Source organism: Anopheles moucheti, chromosome 2 (genome assembly GCF_943734755.1).
Source record: "Anopheles moucheti chromosome 2, idAnoMoucSN_F20_07, whole genome shotgun sequence".
Classification (NCBI taxonomy): domain Eukaryota; kingdom Metazoa; phylum Arthropoda; class Insecta; order Diptera; family Culicidae; genus Anopheles; species Anopheles moucheti.
In genome coordinates this window covers 31,488,174-31,507,194 of record NC_069140.1, presented here as the reverse complement: position 1 = coordinate 31,507,194, position 19,021 = coordinate 31,488,174, and the positions used below count along the sequence as shown (strand labels likewise).

At 44.1% G+C, this 19,021-nt stretch overlaps 2 protein-coding genes across 2 annotated transcripts; one reads left to right on the top strand and one right to left on the bottom strand.

Annotated features, from left to right (window-relative positions):
• Window positions 1-1,937: 1,937 nt before the first annotated feature.
• Window positions 1,938-15,069, bottom strand: LOC128298944 (pneumococcal serine-rich repeat protein). Its single transcript, XM_053034759.1, has 6 exons — window positions 14,281-15,069; window positions 13,111-13,209; window positions 12,339-13,019; window positions 11,561-12,151; window positions 6,992-11,495; window positions 1,938-6,834 (listed from the first exon to the last, which is right to left on the bottom strand). The coding sequence occupies exons 1-6, from the start codon at window positions 14,773-14,775 to the stop codon at window positions 6,776-6,778; spliced, it is 6,429 nt and encodes a 2,142-aa protein (XP_052890719.1). The 5' UTR covers window positions 14,776-15,069; the 3' UTR covers window positions 1,938-6,775.
• Window positions 15,070-17,284: 2,215 nt separating this feature from the next.
• On the top strand, window positions 17,285-17,952 carry LOC128298898 (uncharacterized). Its single transcript, XM_053034707.1, has 2 exons — window positions 17,285-17,748; window positions 17,817-17,952. The coding sequence occupies exons 1-2, from the start codon at window positions 17,285-17,287 to the stop codon at window positions 17,950-17,952; spliced, it is 600 nt and encodes a 199-aa protein (XP_052890667.1).
• The last annotated feature ends 1,069 nt before the right edge of the window (window positions 17,953-19,021 follow it).

The following is a 19,021-nucleotide window of genomic DNA, read 5'->3' as shown; positions in this document are numbered from 1 at the left end:
CCAGAAAACGCGTCAAAATTGACCAGTTTTTCAAGCTCCTGATACCAGGAGAGCATCCAACGCAGGAGGATGCTTTTTCCGTGTCGATCGAGCCAGAAAACGCGCCAAAATTGACCAGTTTTTCAAGCTCCTGATACCAGGAGAACATGCAACGCAGGAGGATGCTTTTCCGTGTCAATCGAGCAAGAAAACGCGCCAAAATTGACCAGTTTTTCAAGCTCCTGTTACCAGGAGAGCATCCAACGCAGGAGGATGCTTTTTCCGTGTCGATCGTGCCAGAAAACTCACCAAAAATGACCAGTTTTTCAAGCTCCTGATATCAGGAGAGCATCCAACGCAGGAGGATGCTTTTTCCGTGTCGATCGAGCCAGAAAACGCGCCAAAAATGACCAGTTTTTCAAGCTCCTGATACCAGGAGAGCATCCAAAGCAGGAGGATGCTTTTTCCGTGTCGATCGAGCCAGAAAACGCGCCAAAATTGACCAGTTTTTCAAGCTCCTGATACCAGGAGAGCATCCAACGCAGGAGGATGCTTTTTCCGTGTCGATCGAGCCAGAAAACGCGCCAAAAATGACCAGTTTTCAAGCTCCCGATACCAGGAGAGCATGCAACGCAGGAGGTTGCTTTTTCCGTGTCAATTGAGCCAGAAAACTCGCCAAAAATGACCAGTTTTTCAAGTTCCCGATACCAGGAGAGCATCCAACGCAGGAGGATGCTTTTTCTGTGTCGATCAAGACAGAAAACTCGCCAAAAATGACCAGTTTGTCCATGTGCCACCTCTCAAAACATGTTCTCCTGGTATCGGAAATCTGAAAACAGCAGGTTTGAATGGAAAGTTAGTGTTAAAACATTGCATACATTTCGCCGGTTTTCGAGAAAAATTGCTGTACAAGGTGCTACCTCTTCCGTGGATGCTCTCCTGGTACTATACATTCGGAAATCCTGGTGCAATTTCGTTTAATCTTTCAAGTCACAGAGTCGATATTCTTCTATGCATTTAATTTATCTAACCGTGCAAATAGACATGCAGCGATTTTTCTTAGAGCAAAATTTCGCAAAGTAGCTCAATCTTGCAAAAAACCCACATCTCATTTCGAGACAATTTAGGGCCTACTGAGGCTGTTAAATCATTACATTGTTTTACAAGCCAGCTCGTTATCCAGCTCTTCATGCAAAATCGAAAGCATCAGTCGGCTCTGTCTTGCCCAAAAAAATGCGTGTCCTCATTCTTCTCATTCGTTTTTCTTCTCATTCAATAAATTCGTTTATAACCTACAACTTACAAAATAATATAATTTTAAACACAACCCACACCTATTTTTTACTTGTGTTTGTAATCAATGACTGCCACAATTGAGCTATTTCATACACGCGATGAAAACGATAAGCCGTTTTTTATATATGAACCTATCATCGCATTTCATCGAATAGCATTGCGAATTGTCTCACTAAGAAAAATCGCTACATGTCTATTTGCACGGTAAAATGGTAGCTCGATATGACTTCGATGGAACGGAATCAAAAGAGCCAAACCAACCACAAAGTTCCATTTTTTAATGAACGCTTAAGGATAAGGGAGCGGAATGGTCCAAGTGCGACTGGATACAACGACGTAAGTATAATCCACCGCCGGAAGGGATAGATTTAAACGTACCTAACACACTTTCCGATGGACACGCGTATCAATTATGGATGTATAGCTGTTAAGAACAAGGAATAACACTCAACAAAATGTTAACACGTGTTTTTGCTTTGACTTTTTTTATTCTATTTTCTTGCGGTTTTCTTTTCTTCAATAATAATTTACAAACATAAATAAAAAAAAATTTCTTCCATTTATTTTTCCTCTTTTCCTTGGAATTATCTGCTGCACATTCATGCTTCTCTCTCGCTCTCTTCTCTCTCTCTCTCTCTCTTCTCTCTCTCTTTCTCTCTCTCTCTTTATCTCTATTTATGTCACACATACACAACTATGGACTAAAAGGTGTCATAACCGAAAATCAACGAACAGTTGAAAAGACATCTCTAGTACTTTCTCCTTCCACTACTCATTAAGACTCAAATATCGTTTAGCAGTTTTGAATTGCCAGATTATTACTTTCCCCTGTAAAGGTTTCAGGACAAAACATCCACTGTTCATTGATGGAAATATAGCAAAAAGGATAAGGAAAAACATATATGTCACAATTACCATATTAGGTGGTTGATTTTTGTAACAAATGGTGTAAGCTTTGTTTTATAGTAGCATAACTACAATAAAAAAAAGAAATATATAAAACCAATATGTGTTTTTATCCAACTTGTCCAGTTGATAATGAAAGTGAAAGCCAATGAAAGCTTACCAATAGCGTAAGGAGAGGAACTTGAAATGTGCAGCAGTTGTATCCCATTCCTACTGTACTTTCTTTCGTTTTCCGCTTTTAACGTGTCAGCTTAACTACTAAATTAGATTTTGAATCCTGGCTGTGTTTAATTTTCGACCCAAACTGCATATGTTTCTATGTGTGTTGTGTATGGTTTTGTGTACTTTTGTTTGTGTGTGTGTGTGTGTATGTGTATGTGTGTATGTGTGTGTGTGTGTGTGTGTGTGTGTGATGTGCACGCACGTATGTATGCGCTGGTCTATTGAAGTTTTGCCTATTGCGGTATTGGTTTTTGTTGAAGCTGACTTTTAATATCCTATCTGTTTCTTGCTTGCTCTCTCTCTTTTTTTTTTCTTTCTCTCTCTCCCTCTTCTCTCTCTTTTTCTTTTTATTCCGCTTCTTTCACATTCTACTTTTCCAAAGTTTATTCTCTTTCCTAACTTCCTTACCTTTCTTCGTCCGGTTCATTAGCTTTCCCCCGGATACAATCCCCCCATTTCACCCCTATCTTCTTCGTAATAGCGCGCGTTTTGCAATTATGCAACAACAACAAAAAAGTCTTCCCCTCCTTCCTACTACCCCGCACTCCTTGCACACAAAAACTCTACCACACTTCTTACACCAGAGCTTTGGGTTCACATCGCTAAATACAATGATCTACACATCGTCACAATTTGTAACGCTATAGATACGCATTCATGTGTGTGTGTACGTGTATGTGGGTGAGTGTATACAAGATGTACGTTTACACGGGAAGGAAGGGGTTTATGTATGTGAGCGTGTGTGTGTTTTTCTTTTTCTTCTTCTTTTCCTTTCGTTACATATTGTGTATTTCTATTGTTTCAGTTTCGCGCTTCCTAATATAACTTATTACTGGGTTTTACCTTCCGCTTCGTTTATTTTTTATTTTCATTTCATTTGCTTTGTTTTTCCGAAACTATCTAATAAATGTGTGTATTTTGTCACGCATACCTTCACTTCCTATACGTTTTTTTTTGCTTCCTTATTTCGCCCACACATTCATCCTGTGACTGATGAAGGCTTGGTTCCTAATATGTGTGTGTTTTTATGTGTCGGTATGGTTTTATTTTCATTCATTTTTTTTTGTTTTTTTTTTCTGTTTTGTTCCTTTGTTCTTCAACCCCATATTTCATGCTATCCAGTTCCGGGGACACTTCTTCTCTACTTTGCCTATCCGACTTTAATTCTCGTCCAGTTTTGGTGGTTTTGGCTGGTGGTGGTACACGTGTTCCTTCCTTTTTTTTTTTATTTTGCTTTGTAGTGTTTTTTCACCTTTGATAGAGTGAAGGTAGCTTATCTTTAATCGAACACATACGGACCCCATCATCCGTTCTGCTATTTATTCCACTTAATGCTTTTCTTTCTAGACCCTTGATTCTCACCATCATTCATTGATTTTATCGATTTTCCTAAGATTCCTAATGACTATAGTAATAGATTTTAAGCTTTCTCCCTGTCTCTCTCATTTGCCTTTTTCGTCGGTCCTAAACCATTTGCGGTCCGCTTTCCCTTCTAATAACCTCTCCTAGCAAAAGCAATTTTCTGTGTGACTTATTGTGTTTTTTTTTTTTTTTGATACTTTTGTATGATTTTTATAACCACATTTTTCTTGTTACTGTTTTTTTGTTCTTTTTGTTTTTGAGTTGTGTTGTTTTTGTTTTTGTGTTTGTAACACGTTTACGTGTTATGTTTCTTGGCTCAAACACAAACTTTACGCGTTTCACATCAACTCTAATAAGCTTCTACATACCTTTGACTTCCGGCTTTGCTTTCCGGCCCATAACACACATATCTCCCACATCTTCCCCCTTGCCTACCCAGCGAGACCGTAACGAAAGTTTTCGCTTTAAATATTGTATATATAATATAACTCTTAATTACAGTTACAGTAGCTCTGATCGGTTTGCAGTCCGTATAGATCGATTATTAACGGGCATGGCTTGTTGCACTAGAAAAAAAAACACAACAAAACCTCTATACTGTTCAGCAAGGCTTGCGGCATTTCGGCAGAAAGAATGCTTTTTCCTTCTGAACAATACGAGATACCACTGTTGCTTTCTCGCTGTGTTGGTTTGCCTACACGTCGACATTCATCTCCATCGCGTTACCCCCGTACTATCCTAATGCTGCTATGTATGCGCGTTCACAGCAACACCGTCAATCGCTGTGGAGTAAAAGGTTCGAGAATGCCTATCCTTATTAACCCCAGGCAGCGCACATCACGCACTACGTGTTTCACTAGCATACTTTCGACTGTGTGTCTCACATATGCGGTTTCGTTCCACACTACACAAATTCGATTGTTAACTCGACACTCGTCGTCACCACTGACGCAGCTCCTGGACAAGGATTTTGTTTTCTCCTTCCTGATTGACTCATTGTTCTTTCCCGTGTCTCTACAAACTTTGACGCCAAACGGTCGTTTGCATCGGAAGGGTATATTATACACTCTGCCACGAGGAGAAGATGATGATTTTGCATTAGTACGACAAAATCGCCCTCTAAATACTATCACACTGCTGCTTCTTGCACTGTTTGATCTTTTTCTTATTAATTTTCCCACTGGATGGTGCCCTTGCAAGTTATAAGTGTTGCACGTCTGTTACGACCCTCGCAATCGCATTTCCATATATTTTTACATCCTCCTAGTGTGTAATATTTTATATAACCCTATCCCTCTACCTGGCGCTCGTTTGTTTCTTTCTTTTTATAAGTTTTTTTTCAGTATTTGCTCTCGTCTCTACATTTTTTAGTTACTAAAATCACATTGGTTGTTATGTTACCTTCTTTTTTCCACCGTTTTTTTAGTATTAATAATTTATTCGCACTACTTTACAAACACACACAACAGTCACATGCACACACGCGGCTTCTCTTACGTACAGCGCGTTTCTCTCGTACCACCCACATTCGCTGCTTTCAGAAAATTCACCCGATTGCTGTTTGTTCTACCATGATACACATTGACGAAACCTCGCACACATGCTTCTCGCATTCATTCCAGATCACCGACACAAACTTTCCGCTCGCACACACGCTAATGATACATCTAGCATATTTCCCTCTCTTTTGCGTTTTAAACATACTAACTGGTTACATCGTGCTTTACAACTAGCTTTTATGATGTTAAGCTGTTTTTCTTAAGCTTTTTTGTCGGGGTTTTTAATGGTTTTATAGACTTTCTACACATGTATGTCCCACTACTTGGTATTGCAGGTGCCTAGTATCCACAGACTGACGTCTCTTCTTTGCTTGTTCTCTAACTTCCATTTATCATCGCTTCATCCTAACAACTTACTGTGAAGCAATGGGAGAACAACTTCTCCGAAATCTACATCGGACACATCGTAGGGTTTTTGTTTTTATAAACGTATCCTATATTGTCCATGTAACAATACGCTGTTTCAGGGTTTTCTAAAACAAAGCAATACGAAACAAACGAGAGAATTGATAAGCAGGTTTAACAATGAAAACTAAAACAAAGACAATTGGTCACCCTTCCTTCCCTACCATTCGAGCATTCTTTAACAGTCACATAAATGTGAGTGTGTGTGTGTGTGGTTTATATAGTTGAGTTTCAATGCAATGCGAAATCTGGGATGACAGCACTTATTTGGTTGATATTTGTTGCATCTCTGTCCTTTGTTTGCATAACGCAGAAGAAATCCTTTTCGCCACAAAGAGACAACTCCGAGAATCGTGATGGCACGGATACGGAGAGCCTATCCGTATATAACCATGTACCATGATTCCTAACGATATTTTAATAGGGCATGTGGCGTACGATTAGACGGATCGCGATGCAAACGTGCAAACGATAAAAGAAACAGATCGGGTGTGAGGGTAACTTAGAATGTTGTGTAAACAATAAAAAAATACGAAAAACATGATTTGCTCTCTCCATGCGCTCAACACATCCGCAAACATAGGCGATGCGACGTTAGTAGTAAACAACAACAGATTCCGTGCGCAATCGAAGATGCATACTGGTTTTGCTGCATTCTAGTGTTTTTAAACGTACTCTTATGATGTTTATCTATATGTATATATATATACTTTTTGCTCTTAATCTATACAACACACCCGCAGTTAGTTGTGCATCCTGAACCCTGTTCAATTTTCAGCTTTTCGACTGCTGGTTTATCGTTCCTCCCATTTTTTTTTTTTAGTTTCTTGTTTTGCGAATGCTAAGCATTTTTTTTGTTTTTGTCTCGATTTCGTAAACCATAGTTTTTGACCTAGACGTTTCACAGCAAGCGCGCATTGTTTGTTGCTCTTGTATTTACAAACTAACTGACTTAGCGAGTTGGATACACTGATACGGCTAATGGTTATCCCCACTTGCACTACACACTATTGCTGTTGAATTAGTTTATACCGGCACTCACACGATTACTGGCCTTCGTAGTACTTTGTGGTACCATTGCTGCCGCATATGGCATCTTCCCATGCTGAAACAATAGAGAATGAATTAATGCAAGAGTTGATTAATGTATTCTAGGCCGATTTTTGTTATTATTTCATTTTCCAATTTTGTTAGATTTAGATTAACGATAACTTTATGAAAAATGAAAACGTACATAAACAAGGCATAATTACGCGTCCTACCTGTTCCTACGAAAAACACAATCTTATCGTGATTGTATTCCGTCGTGTGTACTTCTTCCGGTGCGATAAATCGCAGATTGATCTCTTTCATCTTTTCGCGCACCATCGGTTGGGCGGTGGTCTTCATCGGTTCCACGGTGGTCGACGTAGCCGAAGACTGTTGCGATGGTGACGGTGTCGATTGGGTCTGTGCGGCAGTGTCAACTGTCATTATTTGAACCTTTGACAGTTGCTGCTGTTGCTGCTGCTGTAGCTGCTGCTGTTGATGATAGCTTTGAGCAACACTATTATTGTGTGTAACTGCATTCGTTTGCGATGAAGTGTTGTGGGTAGCACTGTTGTTGTTTGTTACATCGTTCAGCACAGTCGGTGGTGTACTGACGACAAATTCTTTACTACTTGCTGGCGGTTGGGCAACGATTAGCGCGGTGGTAGCCGCAGCAGGAACAACGAGCGGTGCAGTACCAGCAACTGGTGGAAGAGCAGGTGCAGCCGGCAAAAGTACCGCCGTACCATAGGTTGGAACAATTGCCAGCGTAGACGATAGGGGTGGTGGAGGAACGGTGATGAGATGACCCGTTGGTACCGCAACCACAGGTGGGGCAGCCGCGTTCGCGTTCACATCATTAACCGGTACTGCCACGGTAGCGGTTACCGTTGGTACAGCACCAGCCACTGGTGTCATTACAGGCGGTGGAAGAGCGTACTGGTTGTGATGATGTTGCTGGTGATGCAGTGGCGGTTGCTGTTGCTGTTGATGATGTCGTACTGGCCTGGTCGAGGTGACCGATGGCGCTGGCTGTTGGGTCAGATGTTGTGGTGGAAGAGTGGGAGGGGGTTGTGTGTAGATCGCACGTAGTAGCAACGTGGAAGCAACCGGTGGAGGCGGATGGTATATGTTCGTTCCCGTCACCGTCGCATCAGCAAGCGATTCAGTTGCCTCGATCGGTTGATCAACGATCGCCATTTGTACCATCGGCAGTGAAGGTTGTTGCTGCTGCTGTTGGTAACTGTTACACGTAGTAGCCGACGAGAGGGAAGCCGATGAAGACGAAACGGATGAGGATCCTGATGAAGGTGACACCTTGCTGATACTACTGCTGCGCGTATCATTTAGTGTCACAGTTGGCGATAAGGAGGCAGTTGATTGTTGCTGCTGCACCAGCGCATAATCGAGATCCGTTGTTTGTACTGCAGCACTGCTGTTGTTGTTCGGCGAAACCACCACCGACTGTGGCTGAACCAGATGATCGACACCTGTTGCTGCACTGTTACGGCGCTGCTGTTTACCCTTGCTTTTCGGTGGTTCGGGACAATTGTCATCACCTTCGAGCAGCTTACGATCTTCCTCACTAAAGTCGCCAAAAAGCAGTTCCTGATCGATGTCGAACCCAAACGTAAATTCGTTCGACTTTGGTTCGTTGTCGTTCACGATTATTACGGCAGGACGATTCTTGTTTCGGATTACCTGATTGTTGTTGGGATTGTTACTTGACGTATTCGAACTGGCCGGGTTGCCTCCCGTCTTTTTATCTGCCACGGACGTGGAGACGGAGTGATGCTGATGTTTCTCCTTTTTCTGCCGCTTACCCGTTGTTGACGACGATCCCGTCGTCGTCGTTATCGTGGCCAAACCAACATTCTGTGCTCCAGATGAATTGCCTCCGGCCACGGGCCCAAGCTGTTGCTGAGGTTGGGGCGATGTTTGAATGAAGTGAATAGTATTTACACCCGGACCACCATTCATAGGGCTTCGCGTATCAAACGGTAGCATGGTACTAGTGTGTGAGTCAGTATCAATCACCATCGCACTGGCATGATTCCAGGATTCGTTACAGCTGACAGATTCAGCATCTGTATGCTGTGCTAGCGTAGGCGTAGTTACCGTTACGTTTCCACTGAGATCCTTTTTCGCTTTGCCTTTCTTCGTACCGGTTAAGTTCGCTGTCGCAACGGCACTAGACATTGTCGATTGTGTACCGGATACAGTAGAAGCAGCTACCTGAACAAAGCTTAACGTGTTCAATGAGGAATTTGCGCAGCTGCTGGATACTACCGTAGCTGATGTCTTCGATGCATTTTTACTATTGGCAACATTGGTGGGGTTCACAACAGATGATCCAACTGCGCTAGGATCGGCAGTGTTGTTCGCCCTGGTATGATGGTAGCTCTTAACCGTTTTCTCCAGTGCTGGATAATGTTCGTTCGAGTAGTAGATATCATTATTATCGACACTCTTTGACTTATGAAGTGACGCTTTGGTGCTGTCAGGAACGCTCTTCGATGGATGGCCTCCATTGTTTGCAACCGCTGATCCACCGATTTCGTTGCTGCTGTTGCCGTTTGTTCCTGATGCTGTACCCGAGGCAGCACTACTGGTCGAAGCGTACAGCAGCTGTTTGTTACTCTCATCGCTCGAGTTGTTCACAGCCGTGAGCAAACTTTGTGAGTACGTCGCCCGTGTTGTGGTACTACTCCCTAGTGTATGACTATTATTACTTATGCTACTATTGCTAACGGCGCTATTGGTATTTGGAGCGCTGCTATGTACATTGCCGCCACTATTATTGCACGAAACATGCGATAGTGATTGCAGCTGAACTTGCTGTTGGCCCAACGACAACGAGGCCGACAACTGCGATGATGATGACGATTGAGAGTGGTGATGCGGATGGAATTGCTGCGATTCGACTAGTTGCGGGAAGGCTTCCGATGAGTTAAGATCTTGTATCATGTTCACGTTGGTGGACGCGTTCGAGATGCCTTCGGCATGATTACCCGAACCATCCCCAATACCTGCAGTCAAACCACCGCCACTCGCACTGGCACCCGTTCCAGCTTTTTCCACGTTAGCAATCCGTGCAATTGCTGCATAGGACTGGGATGTTGCCGCTAAGCCCGAACCCTGCCGCTGCTGACTAGTCTGCTGCTGTTGCTGTGGCTGTTGTTGATTGCTTTTACCTTTAGACTGTTGATTTTGTTGCTTCTGCTGTTGCTTACGGGACGCGTTCGTTTCAATCGGTAACGAATGGACCGAATCGGCATCGCTCGAATCCGACTTTTCGGAAGGTGGCACAGAGGACGTCGATTTTCGTCTCGATACATCATTGTTCATGTAAACCTCGCGATCTGCTGTGAAATGACTGCTGGGCTGATACCTGCCACCGTTACCACCATTGCCAGTACTACCCATACCACCGCTGTTGCCGCTGTTGGATACGTTTCGTCCGTAATTTCCGCCAGCAATAGGTCCCGCTCCTTGATATCGCCGATTGATCAACGAGCTACCTGCTGAGTTAGAATTACTCACATCCTCCGAACCAAGAGTTTGAGCCTTCTTCTTCGTTTTTTTCTTTTTCGTTACCACGAGAAAATCGGACGATTCTCCACTAGCGCCAACGCTGCCGCCAAGGGCCGACAATGATTCCACTGACATACGTAATGAATCGCGCTTCTTATTGTTATGATTTACCGCAGCGCACACATCGGATGCGGTTGCGATGGAGCTGCTATTCCTACTGCCGTTATTGCTATTCAGCACAGCAGTTGTTACATTCTGCTCTTTGGCCTTTTTACCCTTTCCTCCACCAACAACTGGGGCAGCAACAGTCGTTGACATACCACCATCGTCGCCACTCACCTGAATCGATGACGCAGCCGTTGTGTCGTTGCCAAAGAAACTTAACTCTTCCGTTCCCCAGGATCTTCGCTCAGAACGTTTCCCTCCACTAGCGTCCTTCGTTCCAGCTAGATTCGATGCAGATGCAACGGAAGCACCACCACTACTACTGCCGGTATTCGCTGTTTGGGCAGACTTTTTCGATTTGCTGTTACGCAACGTTACGGCCGGATCTGTTTCCTGTGCACGGGCCTTTTCCACATGATTCTGTCGTGTGTTTTCTTCCTCAACCTTTTTCCGGCTACAACTGCTTAGCTCTTCGAGAGAATTGCTCTTCTTTATTTTGGCCGCGCGATCACGTTTCTTATCATTCTTCCGTTTCGATTTTTCCTCCCCTCCATTATCGCCCGTTCCTAAGCTACCGGTCGTTAAGCTGTTGCTCGCGATACCCATCTGTTTGGCGTTGGTATTTTTGGAGTTTATTCCTCCACCTCCAGCTCCACCGGGCGCATTGTTGGCTCCACCGACACTACCACCTTTGGAGGACGAATGTTGCGACGATTGCTGTTGCTGCTGCTGCTGAAGCTGCAATTGTTGCTGCTGAGATAGTTGATGTTGAGGTTGGTGTGACTTATCATTGTCAGTATTTTCGATGTAGCTGACGAGGGCCTCGATATCGGATTTGCCCCGGTAGCCGGCTATATTTTCTGGCACAACCACTACCGTGTTGCGATCGGATTTAGGTTTACGAGGTTTTTTGCTTCCAGAGCCACTGCTGGAACCACCGACTCCCATCTGATTGCCGCTGCCGGATGAACCGAGACCACCGCCGCTTCCGCTACCGCCAAACTGTGAAACTGAGTTTCCATTCTCATCAAACTTTTGCTAAAAAATAGAAGACAGATACAGGTCAAGCAATAATGCGTATTTTCAATTTTTTTTCTACTTACCTGTATTGTCGGATAAGTGAGGCTACTTCTCGTTGTCGATATGAACTGATTGCTTGACGAAAGTACCGACTTAATGGTGGACTGATCCACTTTGCTGCTGTCTATCATACACTTTACCGCCGGATATGTGGAACCGAGCTGAACTGCCTCTAGCATCGGTAACGAAACGGTCGTATCAACATGATGCACCGCCGACGGCCTATTCGTTGCCTGGCCTATTTCCAGGCATGCCTGCGTCGTGTACTGTGCTTTAGAGTAGCAGAACGTTTTCTTTGCCGAAGAAAGTCCTGCGCCAGTTCCTGGAGTTCCTACAAGGTTGGCCCCGCTACTGCTACTGATGCTGCTAGATGTGCTGCTGTTGCTATTAGTGCCCCCGTTGCCGTACGTATCTGCTCCCGAGCTGCCGTACGTAATGGTTGTTCCGGTGGACACAGTTGAACCGCCGATCCCGCTGCTGCTGCCAGCGCCCGCAGCACTGCAACCTATGCCACCGGTCCCAGACGTACTGTTTGCGGAAGCGCCCATACCCATCATCTCGATTTCGTCCGCGCTGGATTCGTAGTGATTGCTCTGAGACACAAACATACACAACTGAATACATTAACCAGATGGGTGTGGGTGTGGATTTTACCTTCCGCCTAATGCCTAGCCCAACGCGGGTAATGCTGATGTAGCCAAATGTAGACAGAGGCTTCCGAGTAGCAATGTATTTCAACATTGTCTGATCGAATCCTACACATCTGGCCAACATCGCCAATGCCCAGCGTTTCTTACTTACCTGTTGCAGTGCGTTGTTCGCGTGACCAGAAAATATCTCCCGGAAGCCTCGATTACCGGACGGGCCCTCGTCCGAATCCAGCTCGCCCATATTGATGACAGTATGTGCTGCTGCTGAAGGTCCCGTAACAACGACCCCGCCACCGCGTATAAAACCAATACTCGTGCTTTCAACTCCGGTCTCACCACCGGCAGCATTCGATTGAGATTCCTCACCAGCCAGACCGCCAATACCGCCCCAATCGCTAGCTCCGATCGCATTAAGCGGGGCCGATTGCAGTAGCGCTCCGTAATCGTTGCTTTTGGCGGAAAACTTTGCCGACGTCGATTTGAGCGGTCGGCGCACTTCGTTCAGGAACGGTTGCTCGCTGATGTAGGACGGTGTGGTCGTTTCGTTCACGTTACTAGGCAGACTGCCACCCTCTCGCTGCCTCGAGGAAACCGACGATATTTGACGCTTGCTGCGGGAACCACCATGGCCGCCGCCACCATGCCGTTTGTGAGACAGACTCGAACCGGAACAGTACTCTGTGTATCCGTACTCTTGCTTAGTGGCTTCTGTTATGTCCTGCAGTGAACCGCCCTGTGTCGGACGGGCAGAGGCTCGTTTGCTGTGTACTGGTCGACTGGTGAAGGAAAAGTTTTGCTCTTGATCTTCGCGTTCCGTTTTGCTCAACAGTTCCTATATTCATTAACGATACAAAAGGAAAGAAACATTGAAATAAACATTTCTAATCGTCAATATATAGATCAGTTAAATGAAAATTACGAACATTAAATGTCGCGCTTTTATGTTCACGATCCTTCGGGCATTTGTAAGTGATCGCTTCATCCAGCAAAGCTTTTAGAGCATCTTCATTCATGGTTGCGAGCTGAAAAGAATTGTGCAAAAGGACCCATTAGTAAAGAATGTTGAATTAGATGAAAAATTCGCAAATAAGAAACAACATGCAATTGCAACATAGTCAAATAAACAAAAATGTTGAAAATACAAGAAAGAACATGAAGATGGATAAGCAATAAAAAACATCAATATACAATTACACATTGTAACTGTTTTTATTTACTTAGCTATATTTTTATATTACCGCGTTTGCCATTTAGTACAGAAATCTTAAAGGGGGTTCTCGTGCTCTTAAGCTCAAAATTCCATATAATGCAGGCACGTGTCTGTGAACATCCTCCTGCTTTTGCCGTATCCTATCCTGGTTCGAAGGTGTTCAAAATAAAATCCAAACCTCCAACACATACCTATCAACGTCGTCCCGTACTCCACACAAACACACTCATCTGATATGGTTAATGACACATGAAAACATCGAATTCATCGCACAGAAAAATTCTCTTTTCTGTGTATGCACACAAAAATAATAAACGAACCAAGCATGCATATTTTACCAATTTTCACTATTTTCAATCTTCATGTTTTCACGATAAGGGCGAACACTCGCATTAATTTAATTGCTTCGTTTCACGTCGTCAAATTGGAAAATGTTTTTGACATTTCGCAATGCACTTTTGACGGGAGGCGTATGGATGTGTTTTCGTCACTTTCCCGACCAAAAAAACAACCTGCTACACATCACACTCGCGCATTTATACACAACACGATGTACAAAATACGATAAATTGCATCGAACCGATTAGAAAGAGAATGACAAGATGGGCGCATTCACACACGCACAAAACATCCATATACAACGATTCGGCAAGCGGAAAACCTTCTGCATAAAAAGCAGAATCCCATCTGACAGTACGTTACTTCAAACGTCAAACAATAAATATGGCCGATTTTTTGCAATTTCATGGTAAGAAATTAATATTTTTTCTTAAAAATTTCCTTTTACTTTGAAGAAGAGCAACTATGTTTCAGTAAAGGGTCATTTTGATCTTGCGCTTCATTGCAAAAGCAATGTATGCTTTCTGGACGGAATGCTACGTACCGGTTCCTGTGCAAACGACGACTGCTGGAGGGTGTCTTTGTTGTTACCGGCGGTGCTGGATGATGACGAATTCTTACTGCCTTCCGCACCTTTACCATGGCTACTACTGGAGGCGGATGCTGCGGCAGATGTTGGCATTAGGGCGGATGATGATGTTGACGACGACGATACCTTCACTGCCGTAGCCGGAGTGGTGGTAGTGGTCGTTGTTGCAGCCGACATGGCCATCGTACTAATGACGGGCGGAACACCGATCGGGGCTGCGCTCGTACCAGCCTTCATGTTGCTACTGTTGATTGAAGAGTTCGTGGTACCGCCTACCGTATTGGAGCTATTATTAACATCTGTCTCACTGCTAGCACTTCCTGCAGGAGCGGCTGTGGTGCACGTACGTTCGGTCACTTCGCCGGAAGTCGATGGTCCGACATGGTGTGCCTCACCTGTACCAGGTTTGTCGGGCGCTTTCGGCTGTCCATGTTCTGGCGAGGGAGCCATCGTACGATTCCGACAACGATTCCACAACCGTCCGGTGGCGGAAGTGTCCTCCGCCTCCCGTATGGGAATCGCTCACCACTTGCTGGAGAGTGTATGTCTTGTCTTAACCAATTATCCCGACCACTAGACAATACCCGCACGTCCCCGCGTTTGTACAAAAAGAACGGGTAATCTTACTAAGCTACTAACTCGCTATCCTGCTCCGGTCACTAGGACAAAAATGTCTTCTAACCACCAACCAGGCACGTCACGACCTAGATGGAAAATACAAATTCAACCATAAAGTCTCCACACAACTTGGGGGGGTAAATCTGAGACGGTATTCGCAACGGTTCAAACTCTTACATACTAATACATTACATTAGGCACAAATGTTCGGGTTTCCGGTGAAGAAGAGATCGAAACGAAACTAATCCTTTTAGGATGAAATCTGCATCGTAACCTCACTCCACTGGCCGGGGGGTTTGTAACTCCACTTGAACCCCCGGTATAACGCATACACAGCCGGGTGACTCCGGAACACACAATTTCTCGACACTATGCTGACACCCGATGTGCACCGTATGTATATACACACAGATCGCAGTCGCATATATATCTATATACTTGCCTATACATTAATGTACATATATATAAGCTCTAGCTACATCGTCGGAGCAATTTCCTGTGTAAGTTAATCGCTAGTAACGCACCGGGACCACGTCCGGATTTCCCAAACTCTTGGTAAAATGCTTCTTCGTTTTTGCTTCAGCACATTTTCCACGCACAGGAAGATGGTCTTATGCGTTCATTCGTATGTGTTCTCTCCTGGCAGTGCTGCAGCTGCTGCCGCTGTCTCCGCCGGACACCACCGGCTGTTCGGAGAAGAAGCCGACGTGCCAGAAAATCACTCTTCACCATTTGCCACCACCCATCCGCACACCAGCACTTCCGCTGCTGTTTGCAATATTCATCGCACTACGTACTTGACAGCCGTGCGAGACCGCCACTTACTTAGATCAGTTGTGGCTATGTACGTTCGCTTATGCGTGTACGGTACGTGCTAGTGTTGGTACGATTCGAAGACGATGTTGGTTCGGGAAACCTTTTCTTCTATGCTCCCGTTTTAACGTTGCTGCGTCTGGTCTACCTAGTACGCTCGCTACTGTTGCCACTGCTGTTGCTGTTGCTGTTGCTGCGCTGATACCAGCGCCGCGACGTCTTCGCACACACAAACACACACACACAACTTAACTCACTCATCTACACACTGGCATAATATCATGCACAGCACACCATTTATTCCTTCCACGAGTTTTCCATGCCTATCGTCTTATTTTTCTTTCGCATCGCACTGGGCCTGCCCCCCAAATATCTACCCACTGAAAATGCTCGGGGTCGGGGGCACGGTACGTTTTCGCACACACCACGGATGAACACCAACACCACTATGGGTAGACGAGTTGCCCCACAGCCGTAGACATTACCCGTATTTGGAATTTTTTCTCGCTCCGGAACCCACCAGAAGCATGGGTCGGAAATGCCGTGGAAGCGGTACAGTTTCTCGTGCAGCAAAGGAAGCAAACACAGCAAATATTGCCCTCACGCTGACGTTCTGCGTTTCGCGACGAGCTAATGAAATAGGGCTCCTAACTCGTTAGGCCAACTTTGACGGCAACCCGCCATGGCCGTAGAATTCTACACACTACTACACTCTCCCTGTCTGACACATCTCTCTGCTGCAAGAAGCGCACTGCACGGATAGTTCACTTTTGCTGCATTTTCTACTGTCGCCTGGCGGTCGCACGCAAACACAATTCCGGATATCGGCGGCTTTCACACTCGGTGCTACCGTTCAGTTTGCAGCTATTTCCGACGGGAAATCCGTTCTTTTTACCGAATTACACACTGAGGACGATGCAAATTTGCAATCGTGAAACATGACACCACTGAATTCTGCCTAATGTCAAATTTGACAGCTGGCACTCTGAACGTCTACGAAATTTTGCTTTATTTTACCGAATAGAATTTTACGCGGAATCTCGCAACTAGAGCATTCCATCCGCTGAAAGAATTTTTATTTTTTGCGCTAAATTTAGATACCAACAACCGTGAAAAATATTCTGTTTTATTAAATTCTCCTTGCCTACACGCGATGACCACTGTGTAGCCGCGTTGGAAATAAAACATCGCGGAGGAAAATTTGTTGTACTGCTCATAATTTCAAGCAAATTAAAATTCAAACGTTCCTTCGGAATCGTCGTGCGAATATAATTTTATCGTCGTATGTTCTGTAAACTTTCTTACTATACAATACGACTAGAACGCACTAGAATTTTAGCATATTGCCACCTTCACAACAGTTAATAGTCACGTCCTCTGAATCGCAACGAATTTACATCTTTGGGATTTCTTGAAAGTTGTCTGCTGTTGGCGCGGAACAACTGCCCTCTGACTGTCAGACAGCATGTAATCAAATCGTTCAAACTTACATTCAACGTGTGTTCCGACTGAGCTGCAGTTACCAGAAATGGAGCAAAATAACAAACCGTACGAAGGACTGAAATGCGAAAATTGTTGCTATTGGTTTAGTAAAATGTACCTCTTTAAACAACACTACCGCAGATACCATAGTACGCTCGGTCAGCTAATAGATTTACCGACACTGCCATTCTTCGAGGAAATGGTAATGCAGAACGATCTTCAAGAAGAGCTGTGGTTCGCTGTACTACATCTTTCAACGATGAAGCCTGTGCTGATGCGCATATTCGTAGCGGAGGGCCACGCAACAATGCGAATCGCGAACATCGATGACATCCGGGAACAGAAACGCAAACTCTCAGCCAAAGCCGTGCACAATTCGGCTAGCATACCCGTGCTTTATGACGTCTATTCGGAGATTAGCGCAGAGGGCACTCAAAGCTTCTACGCGGTGCCGAAACAAAATCTAGAAAACCCCGTTAACCATCATGGGCAGCTTCAGCCAAAAGTTTTGTAAGTTAGCTCTGTTGCGCAATGCGTGTGACTTCAATTGTAGCATTTTGTATATTCTTTCTTTATAGTTTGCCACCCGACTTACAATCGGTTGTTCCTACAATAGACGAAGATATGGGTCATTTTGCCGATGTTTTATTATTTAACCAAAATCTATCAAATCCAATGTGTGACTCGTTGATGGAATTAACAGATAGTCTCTAACCATATGTTCAACAATGTTAATAACATGTAGTGTGCAGTACAACAGTATATTGTAATGCTTGCATCAATGACACTTTCAGCGCAAGTATTACAGTAGCTTACGCAACTAATCCAATAACAGTGCTCTGTGTTAAGTGAAGCATCTACTTGAAACAAATTAAGCTGGATTTTACTACCAATACAAATCTGCACCTCTGTTGGTAACATTCTTTTGATTAATTTCATATAATTATTCGTCTGTTAAAGACCATTTAGTTATATCCTTCCTATTTCCTATACGTGCTAACCATCAAAGCTCAACAGAATGATGCCAATATCGTTCAAAATTGAAACATAAAAAAGAATCATTCGAAGCACGCCTCAACTCATAAATTGCCGTTTTGGGAGAAAGTCGCCATATAGAAAAGGACGTATAGAAACTATTTTGTAAGCAAGCGAATGATAATAGGAAAAACAAACAACATCATGGAGTGAGCGACAACCTACGCCCTGTGGTGTAAGAATCGAATTGTTGAAGAATGGTAAAATATTAAATTGCGCGAGGAAAACAAGAAACATCTACTAAAACAAACCCTTGAAGAGATATCAATTTGTTTTGGAATAAACAAACGCTACCGAGAATCGAATATTTTAGTGTCTTGAATAATGGCATCGCGTTTGCCTTATCGTAATTATGGTTCATTCCAAAGTTCAAGTGCAAAGTATCCATGCATGTGAGCCTCCTGTCTATTTAAGTGATACAATTTTTCACAAAGCAAAACCAATCAGAGAAGAGGATCCCGGATACAACAAACAACAAAAGGAAACAAGAAAATGGTCTTGAAAGCAATTGAGGTCATTGTCCACCTCAACGTGGATATGTCGTACGAAACAGGAAACAGCATACATCTGAAGGAAGAGGTCCGTAAATTGCTCTCGGTTTCAATTTCCTGTTTCGTTGCGCGCTAAACTCCCTGTTGGTTGTTCCCTGCATCTTACTTTGGAGTTCGTTTTGAAGTATGGAGTATGGTCTGGCAATAAGAGCACTTTTCTGTTCAGAACATCCTCATTACCGTGTAGATTGTTTGGG